Genomic DNA, 27,987 nt, shown 5'->3' with positions numbered 1-27,987 from the left:
CCGCTTACCTTCCAAAAGCATTTAAAAGAGCAACGATTTCCTGCCGAGTGAGCTGGAAGCCTTTGGATGGGCTGTTCTCCGGAAGGTTTTGGATTTCCTTTTCAGAGAAGAGGATCTTCAAGGCAGTTCCTAAACCCTGAGTCTGAAGAAAACAGTCACAAATTTACAGTTAACTTTACACAATAGCTACTATGAAAAATTACTTAGGGAGGACACTGAAACCCGTATGAGGGAGCTAGAGAGACAGCCAGCAGCTGGGGATGCCCAGCTCTTCATCCAGTGGCTCAGAACCACCTGTAACCTCAGCTCCAGGAAATCTGACACCCTCCACTGCCTCGGTGGACACACACATACCCTAAATAAAAACAAAGACAATCTGTTTTTAAAATCCACGAAGGGAGCTTTACAACACAGTGCTGGCCTATTCAGGAAGCAGTATTTACGCCCTCACAGATCACACACACACAAGCACAACACACACAAGCACACTTCTCACAGATCACACACACACACACAAGCACAACACACACAAGCACAACACACACAAGCACAACACTTCTCAGAACCTAAGCAACCTGGAGCTTGTTGAACACCTTTCTGTTCCACGTTACTAAAAGGCCCCTTTTCTTCATCAGAGCCACAGTATTTGACTTGTAATCTCGAAAGCACTACTTCTTATGTAGTCCTGGGGTGTATCAGCATCAGCATCTTTCAGAATGGCTAAGATGAAAAATTCAGGTGACAGCAGATGCTGGCGAGGATGTGGAGAAAGAGGCAATCCATTGTTGGTGGGATTGCAAGCTTGTACAACCACTCTGGAAATCAGTCTGGCAGTTCCTCAGAAAATTGGACATAGTACTACCGGAGGATCCCGCAATACCTCTCCTGGGCATATATCCAGAAGATGTCCCCACCGGTAAGAAGGACACATGCTCCACTATGTTCATAGCAGCCTTATTTATAATAGCCAGAAGCTGGAAAGAACCCAGATGCCCCTCAACAGAGGAATGGATACAGAAAATGTGGTACATTTACACAATGGAGTACTACTCAGCTATTAAAAAGAATGAATTTATGAAATTCCTAGGCAAAAAGGATGGACCTGGAGGGCATCATCCTGAGTGAGGTAACCCAATCACAAAGGAACTCACACAATATGTACTCACTGATAAGTGGATATTAGCCCAGAAACTTAGGATACCCAAGATATAAGATACAATTTGCTAAACACATTAAACTCAAGAGAACGAAGACCAAAGTGTGGACACTGTGCCCCTTCTTAGAATAGGAAACAAAACACCCATGGAAGGAGTTACAGAGACAAAATTTGGAAGTGTGACGAAAGGATGGACCATCTAGTGATTGCCATATCCAGGGATCCATCCCATGATCAGCTTCCAAACGCTGACACCATTGCATACACTAGCAAGATTTTATCGAAAGGACCCAGATATAGCTGTCTCTTGTGAGACTATGCCGGGGCCTAGCAAACACAGAAGTGGATGCTCACAGTCAGCTACTGAATGGACCACAGGGCCCCCAATGGAGGAACTAGAGAAAGCACCCAAGGAACTAAAGGGATCTGCAACCCTATAGGTGGAACAACATTATGAACTAACCAGTACCCCGGAGCTCTTGTCTCTAGCTGCGTATGTATCAAAAGATGGCCTAGTCGGCCATCACTGGAAAGAGAGGCTCATTGTTCGTGCAAACTTTATATGCCCAGTACAGGGGAACGCCAGGGCCAAAAAGTGGGAGTGGGTGGGTAGGGGAGTGGGGGTGGGTGGGTATGGGGGACTTTTGGTATAGCATTGGAAATGTAAATGAGCTAAATACCTAATTAAAAAATGGAAAAAAGAAAATGTGAGAGCCAGGTGGCGGCAGCAGTGCTCGCCTTTAATCCCAGCATTCCAGAGGCAGGCGGATTTCTGAGTTCAGGGCCAGCCTGGTCTACAGAGTGAGTTCCAGGACAGCCAGGGCTACACAGAGAATGCACCACCACCACCACCAAAAGAAGAGGAGAAAAAAAAAAGATAAAAGAAGAAGGAATGGAAAGGAAAAATCACACACACCTGCAGTTTCCCCCACAGTCTGCATTTATCGCACCCAACACAGTCCATGATCCGGGAGATGTTCTTGAAATGTAACCGGAATTCTTCCTGGTGTGCAAAAAATATCTGAATTAGACTTTTGAAATTAAGATACGTTTGGTCAAATTATACATATAAAATAAATTTTTAAGGTTTACAAGTGACTATTGCTTTTCAGTAATTAAAACGATCTAAATTTGTGTAGTACAACATAGTACCTTAAACAGCAGACATTGATAGAGGTGAAGATTCATGTTGCACATTATTTCAACACATTTTACTGAGAAGGCGCTTTAATGAAGGGCTGGAAAGCTAACAGTGAGAGGCCTTTACTTGTGAGAGCTCAACTAATCTAGCTTGTCAGGGTGTTTCCTCACAGCAAAAGGAAAAGTTACTAGAGTGAAACCTAAGTTAGAACACTGGCCCCAGGACAGACGCCGCTGTAAATTCATCATGCCACACTGTGCCACTGGCTCTCAATTTATACCAAAATCTAAGTTAACTAACAGTATGATGTAGGACAACTGCAAGTGTGGATGAATTGAGAAGTGGTTCCCACGCTACCCTCAATTACCTTTAATGACTTGGCCCCCTTTTTGTCACCTGCAAACATGGATTTCTCATCGAAGTGCATAGGAAAGGACCTGATGAAATGACAAGACTATTAGTAAGTTACCAATGAGAAACCCAATACTAGTCTCAAGAGTTTTGCAGCCCTGCAAATATTTAAAATATGTTATTATTTATAATGTAGGAGGGTAACAGTTCACATGTACACTAATAGAGAAAACTACATATGACTTTGTAATTTATAAGACTATACTATCTTTTTCTTATTATTAATTATTTTATTCATTTAAACCCAAATATTGTCCCTCTTCCTGGTCCCCCCATCACAGAGTTCTTACCCTCCATCTCCCCTCCACCTCTGAAAAAGAGTACCCCACTCCCCACTCCCAGGGCATCCCTGCTCCCTGAAACAACAAGTCTTAACAGGATTGGGTAGGCATATCTTCTCCCACTGAGGCCACACAAGGCAGTCCTCTGCTACACATGGGCTGGGTGCAAACCAGCCCATGCATGCTCTTTGATTGGTGACTCAGTCTCTGGGAGTTCCCAAGGGTCCAGGTTAGTTGACACTGTTAGTCTTCCTAGGGGATTGTCATCCCAAGACTGTATTATCTTAAGGATGCAGTATCTTAAGGAAATTAGTAAAATTATTTAAAAGTGAAAAACAATCTCCAAGTATTCCAACACTCAATATTCTTGTACACCTTAATATGTAGTTTACTTTAGGTCTTCCCCATCTGCCTTCTCCTTCATGTTTAACAACCAATGAATGTGTTTTACAGGATAAGGAAGCTGTAAAAGGTTGCGGTTTGGAAGGGAGCTATCACTACTGTGGTGGTGTGGATATGCTTGGCCCAGGGAGTAGCACCATTAAGAGGTATGGCCTTGTTGGAGTAGGTGTGGCTTTGTTAGAGGAAGTGTGTCAATGTGGTAGTGGGCTTTGAGACCCGACTCCTAGCCACTGGAGTCAATCTTCTAGTGGCCACAAGAGAACTCTCAGGGCCTCTTGCACCATGCCTGCCCAGACATTGCCATGCTCCCGCCTTGATGATAATGGACTGAACCTCTTAAACTGTAAGCCAGCCCCAGTGAAATGTTGTCCTTTATAAGATTTGCCTTGGTCATGGTATCTGTTTACAGCAGAAAACCTTAAGACAACTACTTTTATGTTCGCTGTAATGCTTATACTTATGACACTATTCAACTTTCAGCAGTAACAGAAATACCACCATTGTTGGGGCATTTTGATGCTACATAAAATCTTAAATTCTTTAGTAAAACATACACAGCCTGTTTTCCAGTGTAAATGCTTCTGTAGCCAGGCTTCAGAGCAGCTTTGTGTTCAGCATCTGGAAGACCACTGTGCTACTACTGCTCCTGTCTCTCTCTTCTGACCTCTAGTCAAGTCTTTATCACCCCTCGCTCCACGTCAGCTGAGCAGTGGAGGATTCCAAGAAACTAAAAGCCAGGCCTTACTTTGTATCCTGAAAGATGCTGAGCAGAAGGGTCTTGGTGTCGGCATCATCTTCCACATTGCCAGTATAGAGATCAACAATCGAGCGCTCAAAGTAAGGGGCCACCTTTGACAAAGCACGGAGCTCTATCAAGTATAAAAAGTACAGGTTCTTTAGCCTCCTTGGACCTTCCCCCTTTGTTTCCACAGGGTCAAAGCGGCGTCTAAACTCCTTGATGTTTGGTCCCCAACTAGGTTTCCCCCAGGTTTCTGAAAAGAAAAAGAAGCACGCCACCGTTTAGCATGGCACGTTTGCTTTGGCTCTGCAGAGTGTGTTTTACTTTCCAACACTTTTTATGACATCTAAAAAAATAAAACGTCTCCATTTACGAAATCTGATTACCTTCCAGAAGGTAGTTTGCACACAGATGTAAATTGATGCTGGCATGGAGTCCTGATATAAGCTTATAGAAGACTCTTTTCTCAAGACACAAACCTATTCAGAAAAACAGGAAAAAAGAACCCGTATCCATTAGATAAAAAATATCAAATCACAAACAGTTAGTACATGGGTGTCAGGTTAATATTCAAGGACACTGTTATGGCTGAAATGTGCAGTGTCCCTGCGGGCTTAGGTCTGCGGTGCTTGTTGGGGCCTAGCTACAGGAAATACAGCAGGGGGTAGGGGACAGGGTCTGGGAGTGGGCAATAGTATACACATCTGCTCCTGTCTTCAGTACAGTGTCCTCTGCCACACATTCCCTCTGTCATGATCTGCTCACAGGCGTGCTCAGGACCAAGTCACCATGGAGTGAGCCCTCTCAAACTCTGAGCCGCATAAACTGTTCTGTATATGAAATCTTTCTCAGCTATGTTGGTCCCTTGACATAAAAGTAACCAACACAGATAATAAAAACAAATCAGGAGATAACTCTATAGGCAATTAGATGAAGATTTTTGACTAGAAAACACTAAGATTGTTTCAGAATAGACTTAACTGAATCCAGTGAAAACTTAACATAGAACAAGACAGAAAAGCCTGGTCCCTGAACGTGGCCCAAACACTGGATGCAGCTGTGTAGTTCGTTGGCTACCAGAACGCAATTGCACAGGTTGTAGTCTAGACTACGAATGCACTATACACAACTACCAGGAGGAAGTCACTGCTTTGCCTTAGCGATCCCTTTGTCATCTTATACCTTCCCTCTGTGTTCTTTGAATCTACTTTGTGGTGGGAAAGAAGGGCCTTTGTGGGCTCTTGCCTTGGCATGAGCTAATTCCCTCTGTTGACATACTACTCTACTTACAGAGAAACAAAACCTAGGAAACAGACTCCCAGAATTTTAACACTTAAAAAAAAATCGAGTATAACACAAGCCTCACCATATGGAATTCATGGATGTGATATAAAGTCACTACATGTAGCTTCCTTAACACACACAGGCTTCTGCTCAAAATTTATGGCAAATACCCACATAATCCCATAATCCTTCACTTCTGCTGCTACTTCATAAGATTTTCTTTCTTTCTTTCTCTCATTTATTTGTTATTTATTTATTTATTTATTTATTTATTTATTTATTTATTTTTGGTCTTTCGAGACAGGGTTTCTCTGTGCAGCCCTGGCTGTCCTGGAACTCACTCTGTAGACCAGGCTGGCCTCGAACTCAGAAATCCGCCTGCCTCTGCCTCTGGCTCCCGAGTGCTGGGATTGAAGGCGTACGCGGAGATTTTCTTTTATAGTGATATACGTTATAAGTTATAGTGATATATGTTATAAGTGCACTTAGTGGTGCCAAATAGTAAGCTTGAGAACGGCTAAGATGCCTGGAGTGAGGCTCAGCAGCCAGGAATATGCTTAGCACACACACAACCCTGAGGTCAACTCCCAACACTAACGGAAAATAAATAAATAAATAAATAAATAAATACATAAATAAAACAAACCCCAAGGCCAATATGATAATTCACATGAAGAAAGGAAAAATTTGAATGAATATTCTTTATAGAAAATTTAAAAGTAAGTGAAATGCAGAACAATAAATTTAAATTCTGATGTACCTTACATATATGAATGTGTGTTTGCATGTATGTATGAGTACTATGTGCATGCGTGATCCCTGCTGAGGTCAGAAGAGGGCGCTGGATCCCAAGGACCTAGAGTTACAGATGTTTGTGAGCTGCCATATGGGTGACAGAACCAAACTCAGGCCCTTTGCAAATGCAACTAGTACTTAAGAGTCGTTAGATAAAGTTTTTCTTTACCACCAAACAGGCGTTGTTTGCTTTTTAACATCCTTCGTACTGGGAAAACGTAAACATTGGGGCACAGTCTCATTTATGTGCTGTAAAATTCTAACATAAGAGGATCTATATGGCTTACTGTTGGATCTTATCAAGGACTCTCAGACTATTAGTTTACTCCTTACCACAGATGGCTCTGAAACAAACATCCTCAAACTAGGAAAGACAATTCTTTTGAGATCTTATTCTCTAATTCAAAGTGTTATAGAGACCAAAATATAGAGATTAAATTTTACTTTGTAGCTTTCTCCAAAAAGCATATGCAATTTAAAATGTTTATAACAAGGACTACAAATAAAGAGATTTACTAAAATAGTAAGTACTAACTTCAAGGAAATTTTCCTTCAATACATAATCAAGCAATTGGTCACATTTGAGGTTCAATTTCTATTTCTTCCAACCTACCTGTATAAGCAGTGCTTCTGTCTTACAAAATGGCCAAAGTCTAGAGAAGGAACAGCGAGTAAAGCCAAGTTCATGAACATTCACAGGCCTAAAACCAAAGCCAAGTTCATGAGCTTCACAGGCCTAAAACCAAAGCCAAGTTCATGAGCACTCACAGGCCTAGCCAAGTTCATGAGCACTCACAGGCCTAAAACCAAAGCCTGGGGAACTAAGAAGAGTTGCTTTCTGCAAAGCTCACCCAGCTCATAAGCTGGAGTCGAGCAGGCACCGTAAGGAAGGTGGAGCAGGAATACAAATTCTGTGACCTGGGTGATCTCAAGCAAAATACTGACATCAAAGACATGCCGATGACGGACTGCCCCACACAGACATGCAACACTGGCAGGAAATGCTGCAGACCTTCTGGCCCAGCTTGGTGCCAAAAAGGTTGGGCTTTGTCTACAAGAGCAGACAAAAGCTTTCACCTCTTTCTCTGAAATAACACACAAAAGACACCCTACAAAGCCAATTCTACCAACTTCTAATTCTAAATTAGACTACCCAATTTAGGGAGATCTCTTTTAGATTTAATGGCACTCAAATTATTTTTCAACAATGGATTTAGGGGACACTGAATATATGTCCACATGTCTCTGACAAGAGGGTTAAATTTACTACTGCCACAGAAGCATTCTGCCTTTGACTGTCAATTGGTTGTTTTCAAGAACTCTCCCTGGTGTAATCTCTACCAACAGAGTAGGTAGCAGCACAACTGTTGTCACCCTCAGCTCCAGAAGACAAAGTCATCTCAGAAAAGGCTGAGCCAGGTGCTCTCTGGAACCACATTCAGGGACCCCAGGCAGCAGAGCACTGGTGGAGTAGTTGATGCACAGTGCCTAAGGTCAAACACTGCCAGGGACTCCATCCTCTCCCATTATCAGCATTCAAGTCTCTTACTACCTCTCTGAGTGTCAGTCAGAAGTGTCCAGATGTGACCCATGTGTAACATGCATCCAGAACATTTGTAAACCCCAGTATCATATCACAGTGTCAAAATGTCGGACACCCCAATCTTAATTACTTTCCACAATGTTCATCTTTAGAGTAGACTTATTTAGTTACACCATCTTTTACTAAAAGTATTTTCCAACACAACTCATAAAAGTATTCATACATGTTTACTTTATAATATATATGTATATATATATATATATATATATATATATATATATATATATATACACACACACACACACATAGACATATACATACATAGTTGACTAAGAACCAACAAATTATGTTCAAAAGAAAAAAACAGCCAATTAACAACCAATGGAATTGACTACTTAGAGTTTAATACTGTTGAAAGCTTAGGGCTATGAAACAATCATTTCTCTCTCTCTCATTCAGCTTGCTAATCCTCCACTAACAGTATAGCATGATTTCAAAAGCATCCTATTCCCAGTTACCAGCCAAAGCTGTTAGCTCCTAGGACATTTAGCTTTTAGCCTATAGTCTTTATATTTCTGATACAGAAAACATGAAGAGTGAAAAGTGCACTGCACACTACATTGCTTTTTCATCAGATACATGCAGACATGTGGACATGGGCAAACATGTTATAGACTTCTGAATCTAATTTACCTTGTCCTGTTTTACATATCACAAGTGGTTCCTTACTAAGGGAAAGATCTCTAAAAAGTAGACATGTTTACTAGTTACTAGTAAACTGTGGATAAGTCAGGTAAGCCCGATGAGTCACTTAGGAGCACCTAATGGCCCTTCGAGCCTGTGTATTCATCTGGTACTGATTTTTGGCTCCCCAGTAGCCTCAAGATTTTCACATAGTTTTATCACAAAATATAACAAATGAAACTGGTATTTTCTTTCAAATATTATTAAGTATCAGTTGTGTAGATAATCAACCACAAATATAAAGTTTACCTTCTAGCCACGTATAGAATGATTCTCCTTAAAAAAACAAAAACAAAAATTTGGTTAAATATTTTAAATATTCATGTATAAACAATAAGTCAGATCATTTGAGGACTCCCTCGAGAAATATCTACTTCTTTAGACTAAATAGTAAAATGGGCATGTGTGTCTAGAAAAACCCACTGATAATTTAAATAGTTGTGGAGAGTTTTCTTATAGATGTTTTGATTGTTAAAATATATAAAACAATGCAGTATAAATACTAAAATATATCTTATTCACTGAAGGCTTAAATTCAAAAGCATAGGTACAAACAATAAATCTGTCTGAGGCAACAAGCATAGTATTTAATTATACCAGTAAACCACGAATATAAAAATTAAATTATAATCACTCAATTTTTCTTAAGCCAATAAAGGAAGGTGTGTTTCCTCAATTAGCTAAGACTAAATTTCAAAGGATAATTTTCAATGTAATGCTTAGAGTGGCTGTGACTCCTGTGCGTGGGACCTAAGACTGAGAGGGACTGAGAGGACGGTGGTAAGGCACACATCTGCTGCAGTAGTCCCTTCTACTGCACACATGAAGACCAGAGTTAGCACAACAATGCCTTGTGTCCTTATAAACCGCTGAGAGAGTTTAAGTGCCTTTGCCACAAAAAGAAGCGAAGTATACAGACAAACTGATATAGCATTGATCTTGTTTAGTCACACCCCATGACACAAGCTTCAAAACACTGCTGATAAATGGACATACTTTTGTCATTAAGAGAAAATTGTTCCTGGCTCAATAATGCTCTTTTGAGTTAGGGAAGTGCTGCTGCACTTTCTGAGAGAATGACAGAACCCTCGGCTCACAGAGGTGCTGCCCATTCTCTGGAATGAACCTTGAGAGTTGTTCTGCATCCTGAGTGACACTGCACCTCACCCCAAAACACCACGGGCAGCTTTCTGCAGCCATCTGTCCCTCTTATACTGGCTAAGGGCTGTTACTATCACACTTCCTTAACTGGCAGCTCCCAAAAGCTTCCATGTGGCCTCTTAACCCATCCCCTTAGATGAGTCCAGTCCTTCCCACTGCAAAAGGGTCACCCAGGACAGACTTCTGCTCAGATCCTAGGCTTCTGCTATCCCAGTAAGGCAGCACTAGCTAATTCTACTCCTCTACACCTGCCCCCTTAATTCAGAGTTCATCTAAAGCCCACTTCTTTAAGAAGTTTCTCATCATCAGCTCATGCATGAGGGGGCTTTGTTTCGCCCTTACTGAGTTACACCTGCTGCTGGGGCTGTGTGTCTGGGTTTCTGTGTGTCTGTGGCGTGGGTTGTGTATTGCATTTGTCTTCCTCTGTGCGCCCTTGGCTCACAGAGGGAACGTGTGCAGTTTATACACCCTCAGTCTGTATAGTGCCACTGGACACAGGTAAGGGGAAACCGACTGGAAAAACTGTCTGGCTGTTTCATAGCCAAATGCTGGAAAATAGTCTTTATAAAATTAAGCACATTATTGAAAACTGAAAATGTAACTTTCAAAGTCAGTTAAGAAAATAAAGAAGTCACAAATTATCTGATAAAAGTCACTTTACTACATCTTCTCAGAATCTTCATGTAGATTAAAATAAAAATACTATCCATGCCGGGCGGTGGTTGCGCACGCCTTTAATCCCAGCACTTGGGAGGCAGAGGCAGGCGGATTTCTGAGTTCCAGGACAGCCAGGACTACACAGAGAAACATTGTCTGGGGGGGGGGGGGGCGGGGGGGGGAGGGAACAACAACAAAAAACCAAAAAACTATCCATTGTGTATGTGGGTGGGAGGAGAGGTTCTTGCATGCCTAGCAAATGTGTGGAAGTCACAGGACAATTAAAGGGAATTAACTCTCTTCCATCTTCTGGGTCCTCAAGATCAAACGCGGGCCAGCAAGCTTGGCAGCAAGGGTCTTCATCACCAACATTCAAGATTTCATTAACAGAAAACGGGAAACTCGGAAAGTGGACCTACTTTACAAACGAAACACTTAGGCTAAATGGTCTCATGCTTGTTTTTAAACATAAAACAACTTTATATTTAAAAATCTTATTTATTACCAGTCACCATTCATTTCTGAAAAAATAGATTAAGTCATCTGCTTTAAAAAAGAATGAAAGAAAAACACCAAATATTTAATAGTAAAAAGACTTCTTTCATGGTTAAAGTAAACACAAGAGTTTCAACTCACCATCATCTTCCCCTAAAAGAAAAAAAGAGAAAGACATGATAAGATGTCTTACCCAACTCAGATTCCAGCCCTGCTAATTAATGCAACACTAATCCTCACTGTTAAACTGTTTACTGTATCGTTAACTCTGATCACTATTGCAAGCATCCTGCAAATAAGGTTCTTAACAAAAACACAGACCTAAGAGTACAAGACTTTCACATTCTACAAAAGAAACAGATGGAGGAGGTGGGGAGAGGGGAAAGAAACTGAGAAGGGAGAAGGAACTGGGCCTGGTAACACAGGTCATAATCCCAGATACTTGGGATGCTGAAGGCAGGACCTTCGCTGAGTTCAAGGCCTGTCTGTCCCAGTTTTAGGCTCGGATGGCAGCTCAGTGAGACTCTGGGGAGCTGGAGTGTAGCTATGCTAAAATATGAATGTGCACAAGGCCTGGGATTTCCATCTTCAGCACTTTAAAAGACAGGAAGCAACTGAGATGGCCAGAGGCAGCTAAATTCAGTACTTATCAGATATAGAAAATATCCTTCAGTCCCTACCCACCACCTGTGAGGACAGCACAGTTGCTGTGCTGGGTGCTCTTCTAGAGGATTAGTCTTTTGCCCAGATGGCCTGAACGAGAGCAAGGACATCCTCCTGGGGAGGGAGAGGGCTCAAGGCTGAGCTGCCTTCACTATTGTTCTGCCTGTTGCCTTTGTCTGACAGAGTCTGACAGCACAGTTTATTTCTCAGGAAAAGGTTCTGTTGCTTAAAACCTTTGGGAAAAACAGAGGCCTAGAGATGACACTGCTTCAGGAATAGAGTGGATGAAACTGTATCCCGAGCAGGCAGAGCCCTCCATGTCAGTCAAGAACCCACCAATACCATCAGCCACAGTGGCAGGCTTCCTTGAGCAGCAGCAGAGCTGTGCCTACTCTCACTGCCTGGGCCTGCCTTTGAAAGTTTGTCCCAGCTTTTTTCTTCCATCTTCTCTTTGTTGATTTCTTTCCCCTCTTCCTCTGTCCAGCAGTTTCTTGTCTAATTTATGGTAAATGGAAACAAAGTGTTTCTTTGTATCTGGCATCTTTTATTTAAAAATAAATTGTATTTTCTTCTTTGAAACAGAGTAACCACAGGAAAGGTCAGAAGAAATGTCTTCCTTAACTGTGAAGGGGACAGACAGGCAGGGATGGCCTCTTGTCCTTTAGATAGCTTCTCCAGTGTCTCGATTTTTCTAACATTTTGTGTAATTAAGACATTGAAGTTGAAAACCAAAGTTATGATGTAAAAGCAGCAAAAGACACAAAAAAATAAGTTCATAATCCCAACCTTACCAGGCAGTTTCAGAACTAGCTTGGAGAATAGCATTTTGCCTAGATACAGCCAGCATTTAAAAGCAATGCCTATGTTCAATTATTCCACATCTATTTGGGCCTCAGGCCAGAAGGTACAAATCTTCAAAGGAATTTCCACTTTTTGTCTCAGTCCTGACCTGAACTCTGGACTGGGAGGTCAGCTACAGGGCCAGTCTTAGGTCTTTGCTATTCGTAGATGAGAGGATGACAATGTCCCAACTACAACATGCTACACCATCTGAACGGCACAGTGGCTACTATGTACCTGAAAGAGATGTTTTTAGAGGTGTGCCTGGGCACTACAACCTCAGTGTCACATGCTGTAGGCCAAGAGTTCTGCCTAAACATGCAAGTTCTTACATGATGACAATGGCAGATGGCACTGCCACCACATTTACATCAAGTGAACTAAACTTAAAACGCAAAACTATAATTCAGGCTCACACTAACCTCAGAAACAGCTAATGGCCAGCTGCTAACTGGCCACTTTGTGGAGCAGTGCAGAGGCTGGAACAGTATGAGGGCAGCCAGACTGCCTACATTCCCATCACCCTCTCTGTACAGAGCATGGTCCATAGGTAAGTACCCCAGGCAGCACAAAGAGTGTGTTAGATAGGGCTCTGGTGTGACACAGCCCCTGTGTTGTGTGCTCACCTGGCTCCCAGGTAACCTGCGTGCACTGTGGAGGAAGCTGTGATGAGCCCCTGACTCTCCACCTTGGCTGCACTTAACCAACTAGGATATTGTTTCTCAGCCTGTGGGTCATGAGCTCTTTGGGGTTGAATGACCTTTCACAGGTATCACCTAAGACCATCAGAAAGTACAGATATTTACACTATAATTTATAACCATAGCAAATTTGCAGTTATGAAGTAGCAACAAAGATACTTTTATGGTTGGGGTCACCACAACATGAGGAACTCTATTAAAAGGTTCCAGCATTAGGAAGGCTGAGAGTCATGAAACTAGTGTTTAAAAACATGGGGGCAGGGTCCTCACTCTCTGTAGGGCAGGACCTGGCCTCTAGAGCTTAAATTTCTCAAGAAATCTAGGGTATGCATAGACCATTCATATCACTAAAATTAAGCCAAATATAAAATTGTCACTTTGTTTTTCTTCAATTTGAAAAAGCATGGAATGTATGGAAAACCCACCTCTGCTGGGCGCCAAAGGATTTAAAGGACGATAAACAGATCGAGGCCTGAAGAAGAGCACAAAACCGAGCTGTAAAATGGTTTAACGTACATGTGGTACCTTTTACAACACAAACAAGACCCGCCTCTCCTACTCCGGCCCTCAATTACTTGAAGCAGTTTTCTTCATAGATGCTGTTCCACACCCTCCATGCTGAGGAGCCCTTGTAGCCAGTGTACCGTTCCGGGTTCAGCAGCAGGTCCACATACTGTGCAGCAGGAGACCGCTCATCTGTCAGGAGCAAATGGTAAGCCACAGGACAATGACTCTCCAACCAGAGAAGTTCCTGGGTCAAGTCCACTCCACCTCACACGGTTGGGTGCTTAGTCCCTGTGACCACCCTTGACCCTGAATGTGTAGCACTTGGACAAATTACTCAAGAGGGAAAAGAACAACTCCTTCCTTTCTTTGGTTCCTCAAAGTTCACTCAGGGAATGTAACATTCTCCACCTTAGTTATAACCATCCAGGAATAAAAAGAAATAACAGAATCAGATTTAACCACACAGGAGTAAAAAGAAATGAATCAGATTCATGTCATTTCTTTCTATAATTTATCTATCTCAACATAGACTCAAACACTATTTTTTGTTTGTTTTTTCGAGACGGGGTTTCTCCTTCTAGCCCTGGCTGTCCTGGAACTCACTCTGTAGACCAGGCTGGCCTCGAACTCAGAAATCCACCTGCCTCTGCCTCCCAAGTGCTGGGATTAAAGGTAACACCACCACTGCCTGGCTCAGAAACATTATTTTGTTCCATCTTGTATTACAAAGATTTTTCCATTATTCTCTACAGAATAATTTGGTCTTTAAACTTCCTCTTCCTTTTCTACTTGGCAATGTATTTTTCTGTCTCTTTAACAAGATGCATCAGATATTCATTGACTGTTGTCCCCATAATCACAGGGAAACCCGGCAACCCGGCCCATGCCCTACAAGGACTACCTGCTGCTATCGTGATGTAGGAGGATAAAAAGGTAACCATAAATTGTCCTATTAAATGGATTGAATACAACAGAGATAATGGAAACATGATTTTACAGAATGCAAGATCTTATCTCTAATCCTAGTCACAAAGACACAGGAAACAAGTTACAATTGAATATACAAAAACTCACAAGAAGTTTAATTTGACTTGAAGCCATTAATTTTAAAAATTCTAATAAAAAATAAAAGTTCAAATCATGAGGGTTTTTTTAAAAGACTGTTTCCTGCATGGTTTGTCTCCTCAGTCATTGCCCATGGGACTCTGAGAAGTCGTAGGAATACACGGGCACAGACTCAAGCCCAGCTCCAGCACTGTGGAAAGGGACCGTGCATCAGTGGGCAGCGGGTGCCCTATACTCCACACCAGCCACTAGGACAGAGCCCGGGGAGAGTGCGGTAGAGGATTTTTTTTAAGCATTGTTTTGTAGGGTAAGGATGCAGGAAGCAGCTACGTGAGATACTTGTGAAGCTCTGGTTTTTACTACCTTTACGCAATCACAAACCTTAAGCGGAAAAAAGGATGTATATGGATATACACACACACACACACATATGTATAATATTGTGATTAAACAATATGTTAAAATGTACTATTTAGTTTCTATTTTTTCCAGAGTAATAAAAAGACAATTTTACTGAGCACACTTCAGGGAGCAGAGGCCTGGGCAGGAACAGAATGGCTTTCTCATTTTATTTCTAATTTCTGTGTCATTCATCTTTAAAACCTTACATATGGGTATTTTGCCTACATGTATGCTTCTGTACCACATCGTGCAGTTCCAACAAAGGCCAAAGGAGGGCGCCAGATCCCCTGCAGCTGGAGTTACAGACAGCTGTGAGCGGCCATCTAGGTTCTAGAAATTGAACCCAGGTCTTCAGTAAGAGCAGCCATTAACTGCTGAGCCATGTCTCTAGCATCAGTTACATATTTTTAATTCTTTGAGCTATTTTTTAAACTCTGTAAAGCAGATTTGGTTATAAATAAAACTTCTTGAATATCACTGAATGTCATTAATGTATTCTCTGATATATATATATATATGCATATGTATAGACATATATTCATTTTAAATATATGCATGTATATATTTATACACATATATTCTTATATATCATGGGCAGGGTCTGCTATGAGTGTGTAGGTAGGACTTGCACCAGTCTCCTTACCACAGAAAACCCATTCAACAACTATAAAGAAAAGGTATTTACTGAAAAGCCCTGTCCAGCCCTGCCCTACACTGATGACATCAAACCATGACGATTTACAATATATTTTAGTGGGTCAGCAATGTAGCTCAATGAAACCATACTTGCCTAGCATGTGTGGTTGATACTCAGCACCACGAATGTGTACACCCACACTCAAATCATCTAAGAACTTTAAGGAAGTTTAAAAAAAAAAGTGTATAAGCAATTATATCAAGTTTTTTTTTAACTCATTAAATAAAATTTTTGTTCTCGGTTTTCTTTCAGTTAAAACATCTTTTAATACTTTTTTCAAATCACAAAAGGGTAGGATTTGTTAGCTCACGTAAGGGAGCTGGCAAGCTACCCACGCGCCTCACGTGGCTGCTGCTGGGAGGGAGGGGTGGTGGTCACGGGCTGCTTTCACATCACCCTGGCAGCACTGAGAGAGTGCCACAGAGATGGGGGTCTACAAAACCCTAAGATTTCTATTTGGTATTTACTGAAAAGCCCCGCCCTACACTGATGAGGACTGCCTTCTCTCCAGAGTGAGTGATGCAGCAAGTTCCCACAGTGGTGCTGAGGCCGGCCATTCTCCACCCAGGTCTGCTAGGACATTGATCCTACCTAATTCTCACTGGCTTATAATCCCTATGCCCCTCTCCCTGGAAGTTTTCTTCCTCCTACAAAGCTATCTTTTCTATTTTGCCACGCTAACTATTATCTAAGGATCCAGAGATTGGGATTCTGCCCTTCGTAATTTTGCAAATTTATCAGACTGGATTAATATGTCCTCCCTCAAATGTAGCGTTGTTCCAAATGAATTTTTCTTTAACTGTCCTAACTTAGTAGCAGTGGTATGAGGTTTCACCTCATTTTCTAGTGTACCAAACACAACCCAGGCACTTTCTTAAAACACAGTGTAACATTGGGTCAGCTCACAGTGAGTGCAGACTTGTTGCATACGTTACAGATTTAAACATGTTAAGGTTCTTGGTTGAGCTTATAAGTCCATTGCCAATCTTATCTAATTTGTTCCAAATTCGCTATAAAAGCATGGTCTGCACACTTGAGGAGGATCCATAGTTTATGAAGTTCAAGTAATCGTAACAGCCAGATTTGGAAACGATTACTTTGAACAGTGTTTTCAAATTATTAATGAACACGCCCTGCCCATCACCCTATTTAGGCCAATTGTTCATTTAGCCGAGTATTCATTAAGGACTTCCATGTCCACATACGAGTCTGGACATTACATCTCTGAGTCAAAGACCAAGCTCTTGTCCACAGGTATATCAGTCTAACTGAAGAAGGCAGACAGCACACAAACAAAACCTCCTGGGTAACAGGCTGTAGGTACATGTTGGAAAGTGGGCTGGGCAGAAACCACCAGTGTGGGGCCTGGGGGAAACAGGTGACATCTGAGCAGAAATATGAACGGAGGGAAGCAACTAGCTGTGTATAATGCTAGCAGGGGAACAGAGAGAGCCCCCGAGTTAGTGGGTATTAAACCACAAAAGTACTGAAAACCTACTTCTTGACCTATAGCATTCTCTTCCTTCCACACAGAGAAAGAAACACCACTAAGACATCAGAAACAGGTGCATGCAAGTATTTTCATGAATACACTTGAGTGAATATTCTTGAGGTTTTAATTTTAATCCACTGACATTAATACAACAGGCACATCTAAACAACAATCCTGGATCCTGGCAACAATGACAAATGACAGGTAAACATCACTGGGGCACAGGTGGACACTGCTATTCAGAGTAAGAGTATGCAGCATAGCTTCATATGCATAAAGTTATATAAAAGCCATAAGTGTTTCAAGTTCATAATCTTAAATCTTAAAGTAGAGCTAGGGAGGTGTCTCAGTGGATAAGCCACTTGTCCTGAAAGCATAAGGACCAGAGTTGGTGTCCCAAAAGAACCAGGTAAATGTTTGACAGGAATGGTGGCCACCTATATAACTCCAGCATGCCAGAGGCAGAACTAGGGCCTCTCAGAGCAAGGAGGCTAGAGCAGCTATAGTAAGAGAGCTACTGGGCTCTAAAGACCTGCCTAAATAAATATACTCACAAGACATACCTTCCATATGTACAATTTAAGAAACCAATGTGGGGTTTGGCTTTTTGTTTTTTGTTTTTATTTTTTCTTTGGTTTGATTGTTTTTTTTCAAGACAGAGTTTCTTTGAATATCTCTGGCTGTCCTGGAATTTACTTAGTAGAGTAGGCTAACCTCAAAAAGAGATCTGCCTGTCTTTGTCTCTCAAAGGTGTATGCCAGCAAGTCCTGTGAAAACAGTATTTAAAACAAACAAACAAACAAACAAAAACTGGTTAAAATGATCACGGTGGCTGTGGTGGTTTGAACAGGAATGGCCCCCGTAGGTTCATATATGTAAATGCTTAGTTGTTACGAAGTAGTGCTACTTAAGAGGGATTCGGTGGATGGCTTTGTTGGAGGAAGTGTGTCACTGGAGGTGAGCTTTGAGGTTTCAAGGGCCCAATGAGGCCCAGTGGTACTCTCTCTTCTTGTCGCTTTTGGACCCAGATGTAGAACTCTCAGCTACCATGTCTGCCTGCTTGCTGTCATGTTCCCCACCATGTGGATAACTGACTGACTAAACCTTTGAAACTGTAAGCAAACCCCAACTAAAGGTTTTCTTTTTATAAGAGTTGTCATGATCGAGGTGTCTCTTCACAGCAATAAAACACCGACTAAGACAGTGCCACATACCTTTCCTAGCACTCAGGCGGCAGAGGCAGGTGGATCTCTAAGACTTCAAAGCTAATCTGTTCTATATAATGAGTTCCAAGGTAGTCAGGGCAAAATAGAGATAATCTGTCTTCAAAACAAAACAAATAAATAAACAAAAAAACCAAACAAGTGCTGGGTGGTGGTGCACACTTTTAATCCCAGCACTTGGGAGGGAGAGGCAGGCAGATCTCAAGTTCAAAGCCAGCCTGGTCTATAGAGCGAGTTTCAGGACATCCAGAGCTATACAGAAACCCTATCTCAACAAAACAAAACAAAAACCAAAAAAAATTGTTAACACTATATTACAGGTTATCTAATATGTCAACTTCTGTGTTAACAATCATCCTGCAGACTGATAGGATACTGGTATTGGTGGTGAGCTATTTTTTTTAACCCCATGTATGGAGTGTGTGTGTGTGCACGCGCTCGCACATGCCACAGCATGCATGTAGGGATCAGAGGGCAACTGTGGCTGTCTGTCCTTGCCCTCTACTTTGAGGTAAGATCTCTTGCTCTTCACTATGTCCAGCTTTACATAGTTGCTGAGGATTCAAACCCAGGTCCCTGGGCTTGCAAGGCGAGCGCTTTACCCACCAAGCCATATCGCCAACCCTGAGAATTCCATGAAATGCCTATTTTGAGTGTAATATATATTCACAGAATACATTAATATGAAAGTCTCCATGCTTAATTTTTAATTGAAAGAAGTGATGATAGTAGGGTTTTTTTGTTTGGCTCATCTTTTTAAGATGAGGCTCTTACGTAGCTAGACTAACTGTAGTCAAGGGTGACTTTGGGGTCTTGATCCTCCCTCCTCCTCCACATCTCAAGTACAGAGATCACAGGCATGAGTTGTGGCACTCAGCATACTTGAGTTGTCAACCGGAACAAATGAAAGAATAGTGACATAAAATAAACAATGCCAACTACTTGAGGTACTTCCACTCAAATAGAGATGACAGCAGCCACAGAAAGTGTCTCTAACAAAACCACCTACTCTAAGCCTCCCAATGGGGACATTTCACATTGCTCTGGTTCTATACTGGTATATCCAGTCATGGGAACACTCTAGCTCTCAGCTCTCATCTTGATTCTGCTACAGCAAAAGCCCTCTGTAACTTATCTAAGTGTATTAGAGCATAGTTCTGTGTCATCTGAATGAGAATGGTCCCCTACACTCATGTCTGAATACTTGGTACCATTAGAGGAGCTGTTTGGAAGATCAGAAGATGTGGCTTTTTTGGTGGAGGTGAGTCAGTGGGGGTAGGTGCTCATCTTTCAAGACTCCAACCATTCCTGGTGTTCCCTCTCTGTGCTCTGTGTTCGAGGTTCAAGATGTGAGCTCTTAGTTATTCCTGCCGCCATGCCCTCACTCTGCCACCATGAACTCGGGCCCCCTGAAACTTTTAAATCCAAGTAAATGCTTTCTTTTATAAGTTACATTAGTTGAAGTATTTTATCACAGCAATAGAAAACTAAGACAAGCCGGGCGTGGTGGCGCACGCCTTCAATCCCAGCACTCAGGAGGCAGAGGCAGGCGGATTTCTGAGTTCAAGGCCAGCCTGGTCTACAAAGTGAGTTCCAGGACAGCCAGGGGCTACACAGAGAAACCCTGTCTGGAAAGAAAAAGAAAAAAGAAAAGAAAAGAAAACTAAGACAATCTGAGAATCCTCTTCAAATCTTTACAAAGGAGTATAACCACCTGAGAACGCTAAAGGACTTGGGAAGTTTCTGCTTCCCGAGTTCCATTTCCACCTGTGTAGGTTGGGGCTCATTGTTCTTTCCCACGTTACACAAGTTAACACTACAGTACAAAGTGGGGAGAGGTCAAAGGAATGATTTGAATACACAGCACGGTGGAAATACTCTCTGGAAAATTTGAGTTACTGTAATTCTCTTTGCTAAGTGGCAGTCACTTGGCTGGCCAGAGCCTGCCAATCACCCTTCCAAGGATGCTTGGAAGGAGAGGGCTATGAGGATGTTAAGTCAGAATCCTCCCCAGTACTGCAGGGAGTAGCTCACCCTGAGTAGACCTGTTCATGGCCTGTTCACAGAACGAGAACCAAGTGATCTAAAGTGAAGGCCCACAGGAGACGGCACGTTGGAATGTTAAAAACACAGGCTTGGGACTCAGATCTAGGACTGAACCATGCCTCAACCTCTTGCTATTATGTGGTCTTGAGCAAATTATTTGCTTTTTGAGGCTCAAGTTTCTCAGCCATGGAACAATACACATCTAAAGAAAGCTGTAAAGATCAGAAAGAAATAACATATCTCTAGTACTTAGTACAGGACCTCAAACATACTCTCTCAATAAATGCAACTATCGATAGTAATGTCCACGGAAAAACCCGATGTTGCAGCACTAACTCAGGCCATATTTTCAATGGTTCAAATGTCTTACAAAAAACTTCAGGGTAAAGTGACAATGACAACTTATTTGATTACCATCAAGTTCACAAAAGTGGTCCTGCGAATCATCATATCTCGCCCAGTCAATGAACGCTTCTTTGCTTTCGTTACTATGGAAAGAAACAAAAAAATATATATATTTGGAGCTGAAATTTTAACATTGTATTCTAGTGAACAAAAATAAAGATAATTTCTTCAGAAGATGAAGCCATAAATTCCCTAAATTCTAGCAGTAGTTAAACTAAGAAATTATAAAGGCATTGTCACCACTTTCCATGGCTTGTTTATATTGCCTCACTACTTTAAAATAATTCTTAGCCCTAGTTCAGTAATTTAAATTTAATTTACAACTTATATAATAAACACATACAAAACTCAAGGTTACCATTCCAACTGACAAATTGTAGTACTTTTTTTAAAAAAACAGAAGTTCAATTTGTTTTTTGAATTCTTTAAATGTAAGTTGCTTCTATATTCATAGGAACCCCAAATACCAGGAACTTTATTATATTGACTAATTCATGACGCATTGGCTCACACTCTGCATGCCAGACTAGTCCTCTTATCACAATTGACTCTCCAATCCTTGGATTTTCAAAATAGGGCGGTGTTGTGTGACTTAGGCTGGCTTCATAAACCCCCAATGCTCTCATCCCCACCATCAAAGTGCTGGGATTGCAGGTGTGCACCACCCAGCTTGGTGCCGCACTGTTCCCCTCTCCCAGTCCAACACAACAGGTAAAAACATGTGAGGAGACATGAGATGGGGAAGTGGAGGTGGCATATGTACAAATGTCCAGCCATGAAGCTGTGTATTTCAAATATGCACATCACACTGCGTTGCCAATTAGACTTAAAAATAAAGTTGTTTAAAATTATACTACTAATTGTTAGAGAAATGCAGAACCAGGATACCTCTCCCTGTTCCTCTTATACGTAGGGCACACGTGCGTGTGGGGTGTGTGTGTGTGTGTGTGTGTGTGTGTATGTATGTATGTGTATTTATACATGTGGGCATGCAGCAGAGCACTCAACTATTACAGGTGAGGCCCTGGGCTCAGGCCATAGCCCCATAAACAAACATTACTTAAAATTGTGGCATTCATTTGAAGAGTGAGTTTGTAGCTGTTTTTATATCATCCTTTCACCTTTCTACATTAAAGTTTTAATAATAAATAATATAGGCTATTATCGCCCTATTACAAAGATACTAATAAAGACCACCAACTTTATGATTTAATAGCAATTATAGTTTATAAATATAAATCTAAACAAATAAAGTTTTAAAAGAATGTATGAGTATTGCATCCCAACTACAAGTCACACTGATGTCACTTTATACTGAATAATCCGAGATTATAAATTATTCTGACCTTCAAAAGCAAGTTTCTGTGTAGAGCAAATAAGAAAAAGTCATCAGATAAAAATTATAAAACTTAAATTATGTTGCGAGCAGCTTTCATTACTGCAAATACACAGCCTGGATTCCTGCCTATTAAAGACTCAAGGGCTCAGCTCCTTCCGCACAATGTTCATGAAGAGCAGAAAAGCCCTGCAGTCCACTCATCCTCTGGTGTTACCACCGAGGACAAAATAGGACAAAGGATGCAACATTTAATGCAACTGTGGACATTGTTCTTTTTAGAAGTTATTAGCTGAAAATGTAACAATTAAGTAAAAAATGTTCTATCAAAATCATAAGCTGGGCAGTGATGGTAGTGCAGAGGCAGGCAGATCTCTGATGTCAGCCAGCCTGGTCTACAGAGTGAGTTCAAGGCCAGGCTGGTCTACAGAGTGAGTTCAAGAACAGCCAGAGCTACACAGAGAAACTCTGTCTCAAAAAAAAAAAAAATTACACAAAGGGACTGATATAAACAAAGTACAACTAAACTTGCCTTAGCGTGCTGTTGATGGCGCCCAGTTTGTTAGCCTGCTCACAGTCATCCAGTTCTTTGGTGCTGTTTGCTGCTTGCGAGTACTACAAGAAAGCTCAGATGTAGTTAAATGACAGTGATTAGCTCTTCTTTAGCAGTCAACGATGACACATTCTATTATCAAAATCCTTACAGTTAGACTTTTTTAAAAAGGCATGAATCTCTACCATTAAGTGAGCAAAGGCATTTAAAATGCAATAGTGTGCTAGTGATGTTGTCATTGGGTAGCAAAATTGGATAAATATGTATCTAGAGTTTTACAAACACATAAATCCTTAGAACAGCAGTCTTCAACTTAGACCATAACCCAAGGCAAATTTGTTTTTTAATATTACAACATCTTAGTGTATTGTATCACTTTAAAAAGCTGAGATACTCAGCTCTTATGGTCCAGCATCACTTCTATACACAATACTAGGGAAACTTTCATGTGCACACAATGAGACCAGGTACAAAAATGCCAGTGTTTCACTGCAAGAGCAAGAAACTAGAATGCCTGAAACGTCCACATGCAGAGCCAATGTGTAAACAGAGAAAGAGGCTTTACAAGCAAAAGCACTGAGCCAAATACAAACTAAAAGTATTTCCAACTTGAAGGAATTTATATTAATAAATTGTTTTTCACTTTCCATAAAGTAATCTATATAGTACTGAGGACACACACTCTGAAAGTGTTACTTATAGACAGATACATATGGAATAAGAGTAGAACCACTTAAGTCACTTCAGAAAATGGCTGGCTCTAGGGAAGAGTAAGTAAAATGGGATTAACATGGTGTCGGGGAAGTGCAGTGAGCATCAGTACATGGGATAGATGGCTGCACAGGGCCACAGTAAAGAAGAGGGAGGCAGCGAGAGTGGGAAATCTCCAGGTATGTGCAACATTGGAAGATGAGAGTTACTTGCCAGCTAAGAGCATAGCTTATCCGGAAATAAATAAAAATAAAAAGTATAGTGACTATCTTAACACCATTTCCAAGTGCTTGGCTCAAAATAGCTTGAGAATACTTTTTTTATACAATAAATTCTGAATCTAACAAATACTAACTGAAACAGAATATTAAAATCGTTACTAGTATTTCTGCTGCAATTACAATTGAGAGTTTTCCTATTTAGAGATTCTGAAAACAGATATAATTTCAAAAGAAGCTAGGCATGCATAACCTCACTGCTTGATTCAAGAGTTAACATTTTGAACTCTGAGGCCAAGAGTCCCTCAACCCCCCATTCCAGGTAGACTCATGGCTCTCTACTGTCCCCACTATCCGAAAAAAGTCAAGGAAGAAGAGTAACTCACCTTATTTGAACGCCCGGCTTTAATTCCAACTGGAATTTTACTCTTTAAAAGAAAAATAAGACCATTACTTAAAAGATAGTCAGAGGGCCAGTTACTATCAGGGAAAGGAAGGAACAAAAGGACACTGATCTCAAAACGCATCTGTAGTTTGCTTCCTATGTTTGACTTCTCTTTTTAAAAGTTATGTCTTATGTGTATGAGTGCTTTCCAGCATGTACACACATGCACCTCATGTTTGCCTGCCGTCTATGGCAGCTGAGACAGTACTGGGTCTCCTGAACAGTGGTTATGGGTAGTTCTAAGCTACCACTTGAGTACTGGTAACTAAAGCCAAGTCCTCTATAGGAGCAGCAAATGCTCTCTCTCTCTCTCTCCAGCCCTTGTTTTGAATTTAAAAATAAACACTGTGTTTATTTCTTACTAGAAATGTACCACAGAAGTGGCTATAATGCACTACATATGGAAAGTAACTGATCGCTTGAACTTATGATTAAAACACTCAATTTAGAAACCTATTATGAGCCAGCCAGCATTGAGATTCACACATACATAACCCTACCTGGAATGTAACATTCTCTTGGTAGTAAACACAACCTTTAAAGAAAAAAGTATTGAAAACCTCTAAGTGGATTTTCCTACTTCACGCACTGAAATTCCCAATTTAAATTTGAAGTTTATGCTGGGCGGTGGTGGCGCACGCCTTTAATCCCAGCACTTGGGAGGCAGAGGCAGGCGGATTTCTGAGTTCGAGGCTAGCCTGGTCTACAGAGTGAGTTCCAGGACAGCCAGGGCTATACAGAGAAACTCTGTCTCGAAAAAAACCAAAAAAAAAAAAAAATTGAAGTTTAAGGTCCAAAACTTCTCTTTTTGCCTATGAAACAAGATGCAGATTCAATAGAGCCCTTGTAGGTCTAATCCTAGATTAAGCCTCTGATCTTCCTCCCATTTAGAATCAGACCTATGTCCACACCGCATCACCAACGCCACTGGATACACGAATTTCTCAACCGATCTTTTAAGAACTCTAATCATAAGAGTTGAAAGCTTATGACTCTTCTAACAAGTCCAAACACAAGAATACTGGCAACGGGGTATGATTTTTTAAAAGCCAAGAAGCCAGCCCACCCCCTCCCACTCCCCATTATCATACTCTTACTTCTGGACAGGGCTCCACATGACAGTCTTTTATTGAGCAGTGGCCATCTTCTGCCCAGAAAGGACATGGTCGTTTCAGATTAACCTTTCCAGGAAGAACAAATCAACATTAGTGATCAGGCATGGTAATTACAGACAGTTTGCAGATGTCACTGTGTTGGGCACAGTGACACAGTAGTGATGGGGAGGGGGAAGCTGCTTGATCCTGCAGCGTGTACATGGTGCAGACAGTAAGTGACTACGGCTATGCAGGCACTTGGACGGAGTGTTAGCTTTTAATGGCCATAGGTTCTCTGTCATTGCAAAAGAGGGACAGCAGTCAAGTTCACTGCTTGTTTGAAGCACAGTTGTCACTGGGCAGCATTTCCGAATGACTTTAATACTCATTCCCCAAACACCAACGACCACCTTAGCCTTAGGGCTTCAGCGCGACCTTAGTATGTGCTAAGCACTGGCTAGCTGTCAGACACCAGACTAGGCTCAAGGCCAACGAGAGCCTTCTCTTCTAGGACTTACAATATCCTAAAGAAAAATCAAGTACTCACATGTTTATTTCATTGCAAATTGTAGTGTGTGTTCCAAAGGAGAGCCTAGAGTTTTGTAGTCACAGTGCTGATGGATGGAGCCTCTGAGGAGACCATGTTTTAGGAAGATGAAAGGTGGGGAAGTGTGCATTTGGCTACAGCAATGGAGAGCTTTGATGGTGCTAAAAATGAAGAACCACCAGTTCCACCATTTTTGGTGGAAAAAGAATGGACAATACGTGTAGAGGTCACATACATGGTAAACACCAGTTCCCATAGTCTTCATACAACAGGAAGTTGATAATCCCACACGACTTACAGATGTATTGCCCAAGCTAAAAACCCAGACAGTTTTCTGTTTCCTCCCTTGCTACTTTCTACCACCTCCATCACCATCGAGTCTCTTGCCCAAGGGTCTGCAATAGTTTCCCTCCTTCGCCCCCACCTATTGCACTCAGCAACAGTTACATCAAAACCAAGGCAGACCTTTCCCATGACTGCTCAGAACCGTCCTGTGCATTTTCAGCTCTCTATCCCTGCAGCAGCTCTACACACACTATGTAACAATTGTCACCTGCCTCTCTTACCTCATCTATCACACTGCATTTTTACTTGATATACAGGGCTCTGTAAGCCCCAAAGCCTATCTCTATACTGCCCATTCTCTTTGTCTGAATTACTGTTCCTCGACCTCACTCTTGACAGCAGCAGACCCTGACTAGACTAGTACTCTAAAGTAGTACTTCAAATGTAACCAACCCTCAGTATATTTCTGTATCATGTCTGTGTGTGTGTGCCATGTGTTCACGTTCACGGTTTTGGTTTTTGTTTTTTACATTACTTTTTTTTTTTTTAGGTATTTTCTTCATTTACATTTCCAATGCTATCCCAAAAGTCCCCCATACCCTCCCACCCCCTCCCGCTTCTTGGCCCTGGCGTTCCCCTGTACTGAGGCGTATAAAGTTTGCAAGACCGATGGGCCTCTCTTTCCACTGATGGCCGACTAGGCTATCTTCTGCTACATATGCAGCTAGAAACACGTTTTTAAAGCTGGTCCCTACCTCTCTCTCCAATCCTCCTTCTCATTCACCTGCTTTCTGTGGCCTAAGTTGCCTTCTAGTTCCTCAAATATACGAAGCTTACTTCTGTGTCTAAACTCTTAAATCTATTCACTCAACTTCCCTGAAGTGCTTTCCCCAGATCTCCCCACCACTTATACTTTCACATTAGAAAGGTCTTTGCTCAAATATCACATTAGCATGAACACCATCCTTTCCTGATCACTTCATCAAAGCAAGGCTACCTATCTCTGTATTCCTTATCCTCACGCCATCTACATTGCTCCTGCTTTATTTTCTCTATAGTAACCACCTTACATCTGGCAATACAGTTCAATATCGACTTCTTTATTGTTTTTCTCCCTAAGCAGAACGCAAGCTTTGTCTTACTCACTGCTGAATCCACAGTACAAGACTAGAGGTCATCGGTGTGACCAATCAATTGCCTAGCTGCAAAGGTGGGAGCTTACTTCCACCTCCAGCAGCGCCTTGTTCCCCAAATTCCTAGATTGTATATGTGTGTTTGAAATCAATTTCTCTTAGATTCTCACTAGTTAACATACTGTGAATGGATAAATGTTTCTATTTATCTCTCAGGCAGGCAGAACTAGAAGCAGAGCATCTTTCTCTCAAATCCCTGCCTGTTTCTGAGATGAAGGCATCAGCAAGATCAGGGCTACACCCTCTTGGGAGACAGGCATGGATTGGTCATATATGGAACAACCTTATCGTGTTAAAGCATTTCTAAACAAGTCTATGTTGATTGGCCACACTGTTATTTTTGCCTTAGCTCTCATTTTCCCTTCTCCTGTAACAGCCTTCTAATTTCCTTTCAGAAACAATGATCCCTCATGCTCCTTGGAATAGCACTGCCACCCAAGGTATCTTTTCTTCTTTTGGTAAAGGTAGCACATGGCTTCCTGGACCAGTCATGATTCACTCCTCCAGAAATTTGACTCTTTTATAAAGAACAAGAACAAGATGGGAAAATAGCTCATTTGGCCTGAAGGGCTGATGCTACAGCTCAGGGTAACAGTGCTTGCCTAGTTACTCTCAGTCAACCACCCACCTCTGCAGTTCTGGTGTTACCATGAAGAGAAGGCCCATCCGCGCCTGCTCTTCTCTCATCCTTCTGATGTGTACCACTTCACTTTGTCTTTGAAGTTTGTAAACGTCTCAATTATCTTCTCTCTTAA

At 41.5% G+C, this 27,987-nt stretch overlaps 1 protein-coding gene and 1 pseudogene across 4 annotated transcripts in view; both read right to left on the bottom strand.

The window, feature by feature from the left end:
• Ero1b (endoplasmic reticulum oxidoreductase 1 beta) overlaps nt 1–27,987 on the bottom strand; it is a 43,716-nt gene that overhangs the window by 5,064 nt on the left and 10,665 nt on the right. For all 4 annotated transcript variants that reach the window (XM_006516730.4, XM_006516731.4, XM_006516732.3 and 1 more), the window contains exons 3-15: nt 25,211–25,294; nt 24,055–24,096; nt 22,719–22,801; nt 20,860–20,933; nt 13,589–13,709; nt 13,439–13,485; nt 10,951–10,962; nt 8,746–8,772; nt 4,517–4,609; nt 4,137–4,383; nt 2,665–2,734; nt 2,073–2,159; nt 9–142 (exon numbers count right to left, since the gene is read on the bottom strand). In XM_006516730.4, the coding sequence (XP_006516793.1) occupies nt 9–142; nt 2,073–2,159; nt 2,665–2,734; nt 4,137–4,383; nt 4,517–4,609; nt 8,746–8,772; nt 10,951–10,962; nt 13,439–13,485; nt 13,589–13,709; nt 20,860–20,933; nt 22,719–22,801; nt 24,055–24,096; nt 25,211–25,294 (1,121 nt within the window). The remainder of the gene's footprint in view (nt 1–8; nt 143–2,072; nt 2,160–2,664; nt 2,735–4,136; nt 4,384–4,516; nt 4,610–8,745; nt 8,773–10,950; nt 10,963–13,438; nt 13,486–13,588; nt 13,710–20,859; nt 20,934–22,718; nt 22,802–24,054; nt 24,097–25,210; nt 25,295–27,987) is intronic.
• Gm25483 lies at nt 14,679–14,866 on the bottom strand (annotated as a pseudogene).

The sequence above is a fragment of the Mus musculus genome, chromosome 13 (assembly GCF_000001635.26).
Source record: "Mus musculus strain C57BL/6J chromosome 13, GRCm38.p6 C57BL/6J".
Classification (NCBI taxonomy): domain Eukaryota; kingdom Metazoa; phylum Chordata; class Mammalia; order Rodentia; family Muridae; genus Mus; species Mus musculus.
The sequence above is the reverse complement of the archived record's forward strand: the minus strand, read 5'-3'. Positions and strand labels throughout refer to the sequence as shown.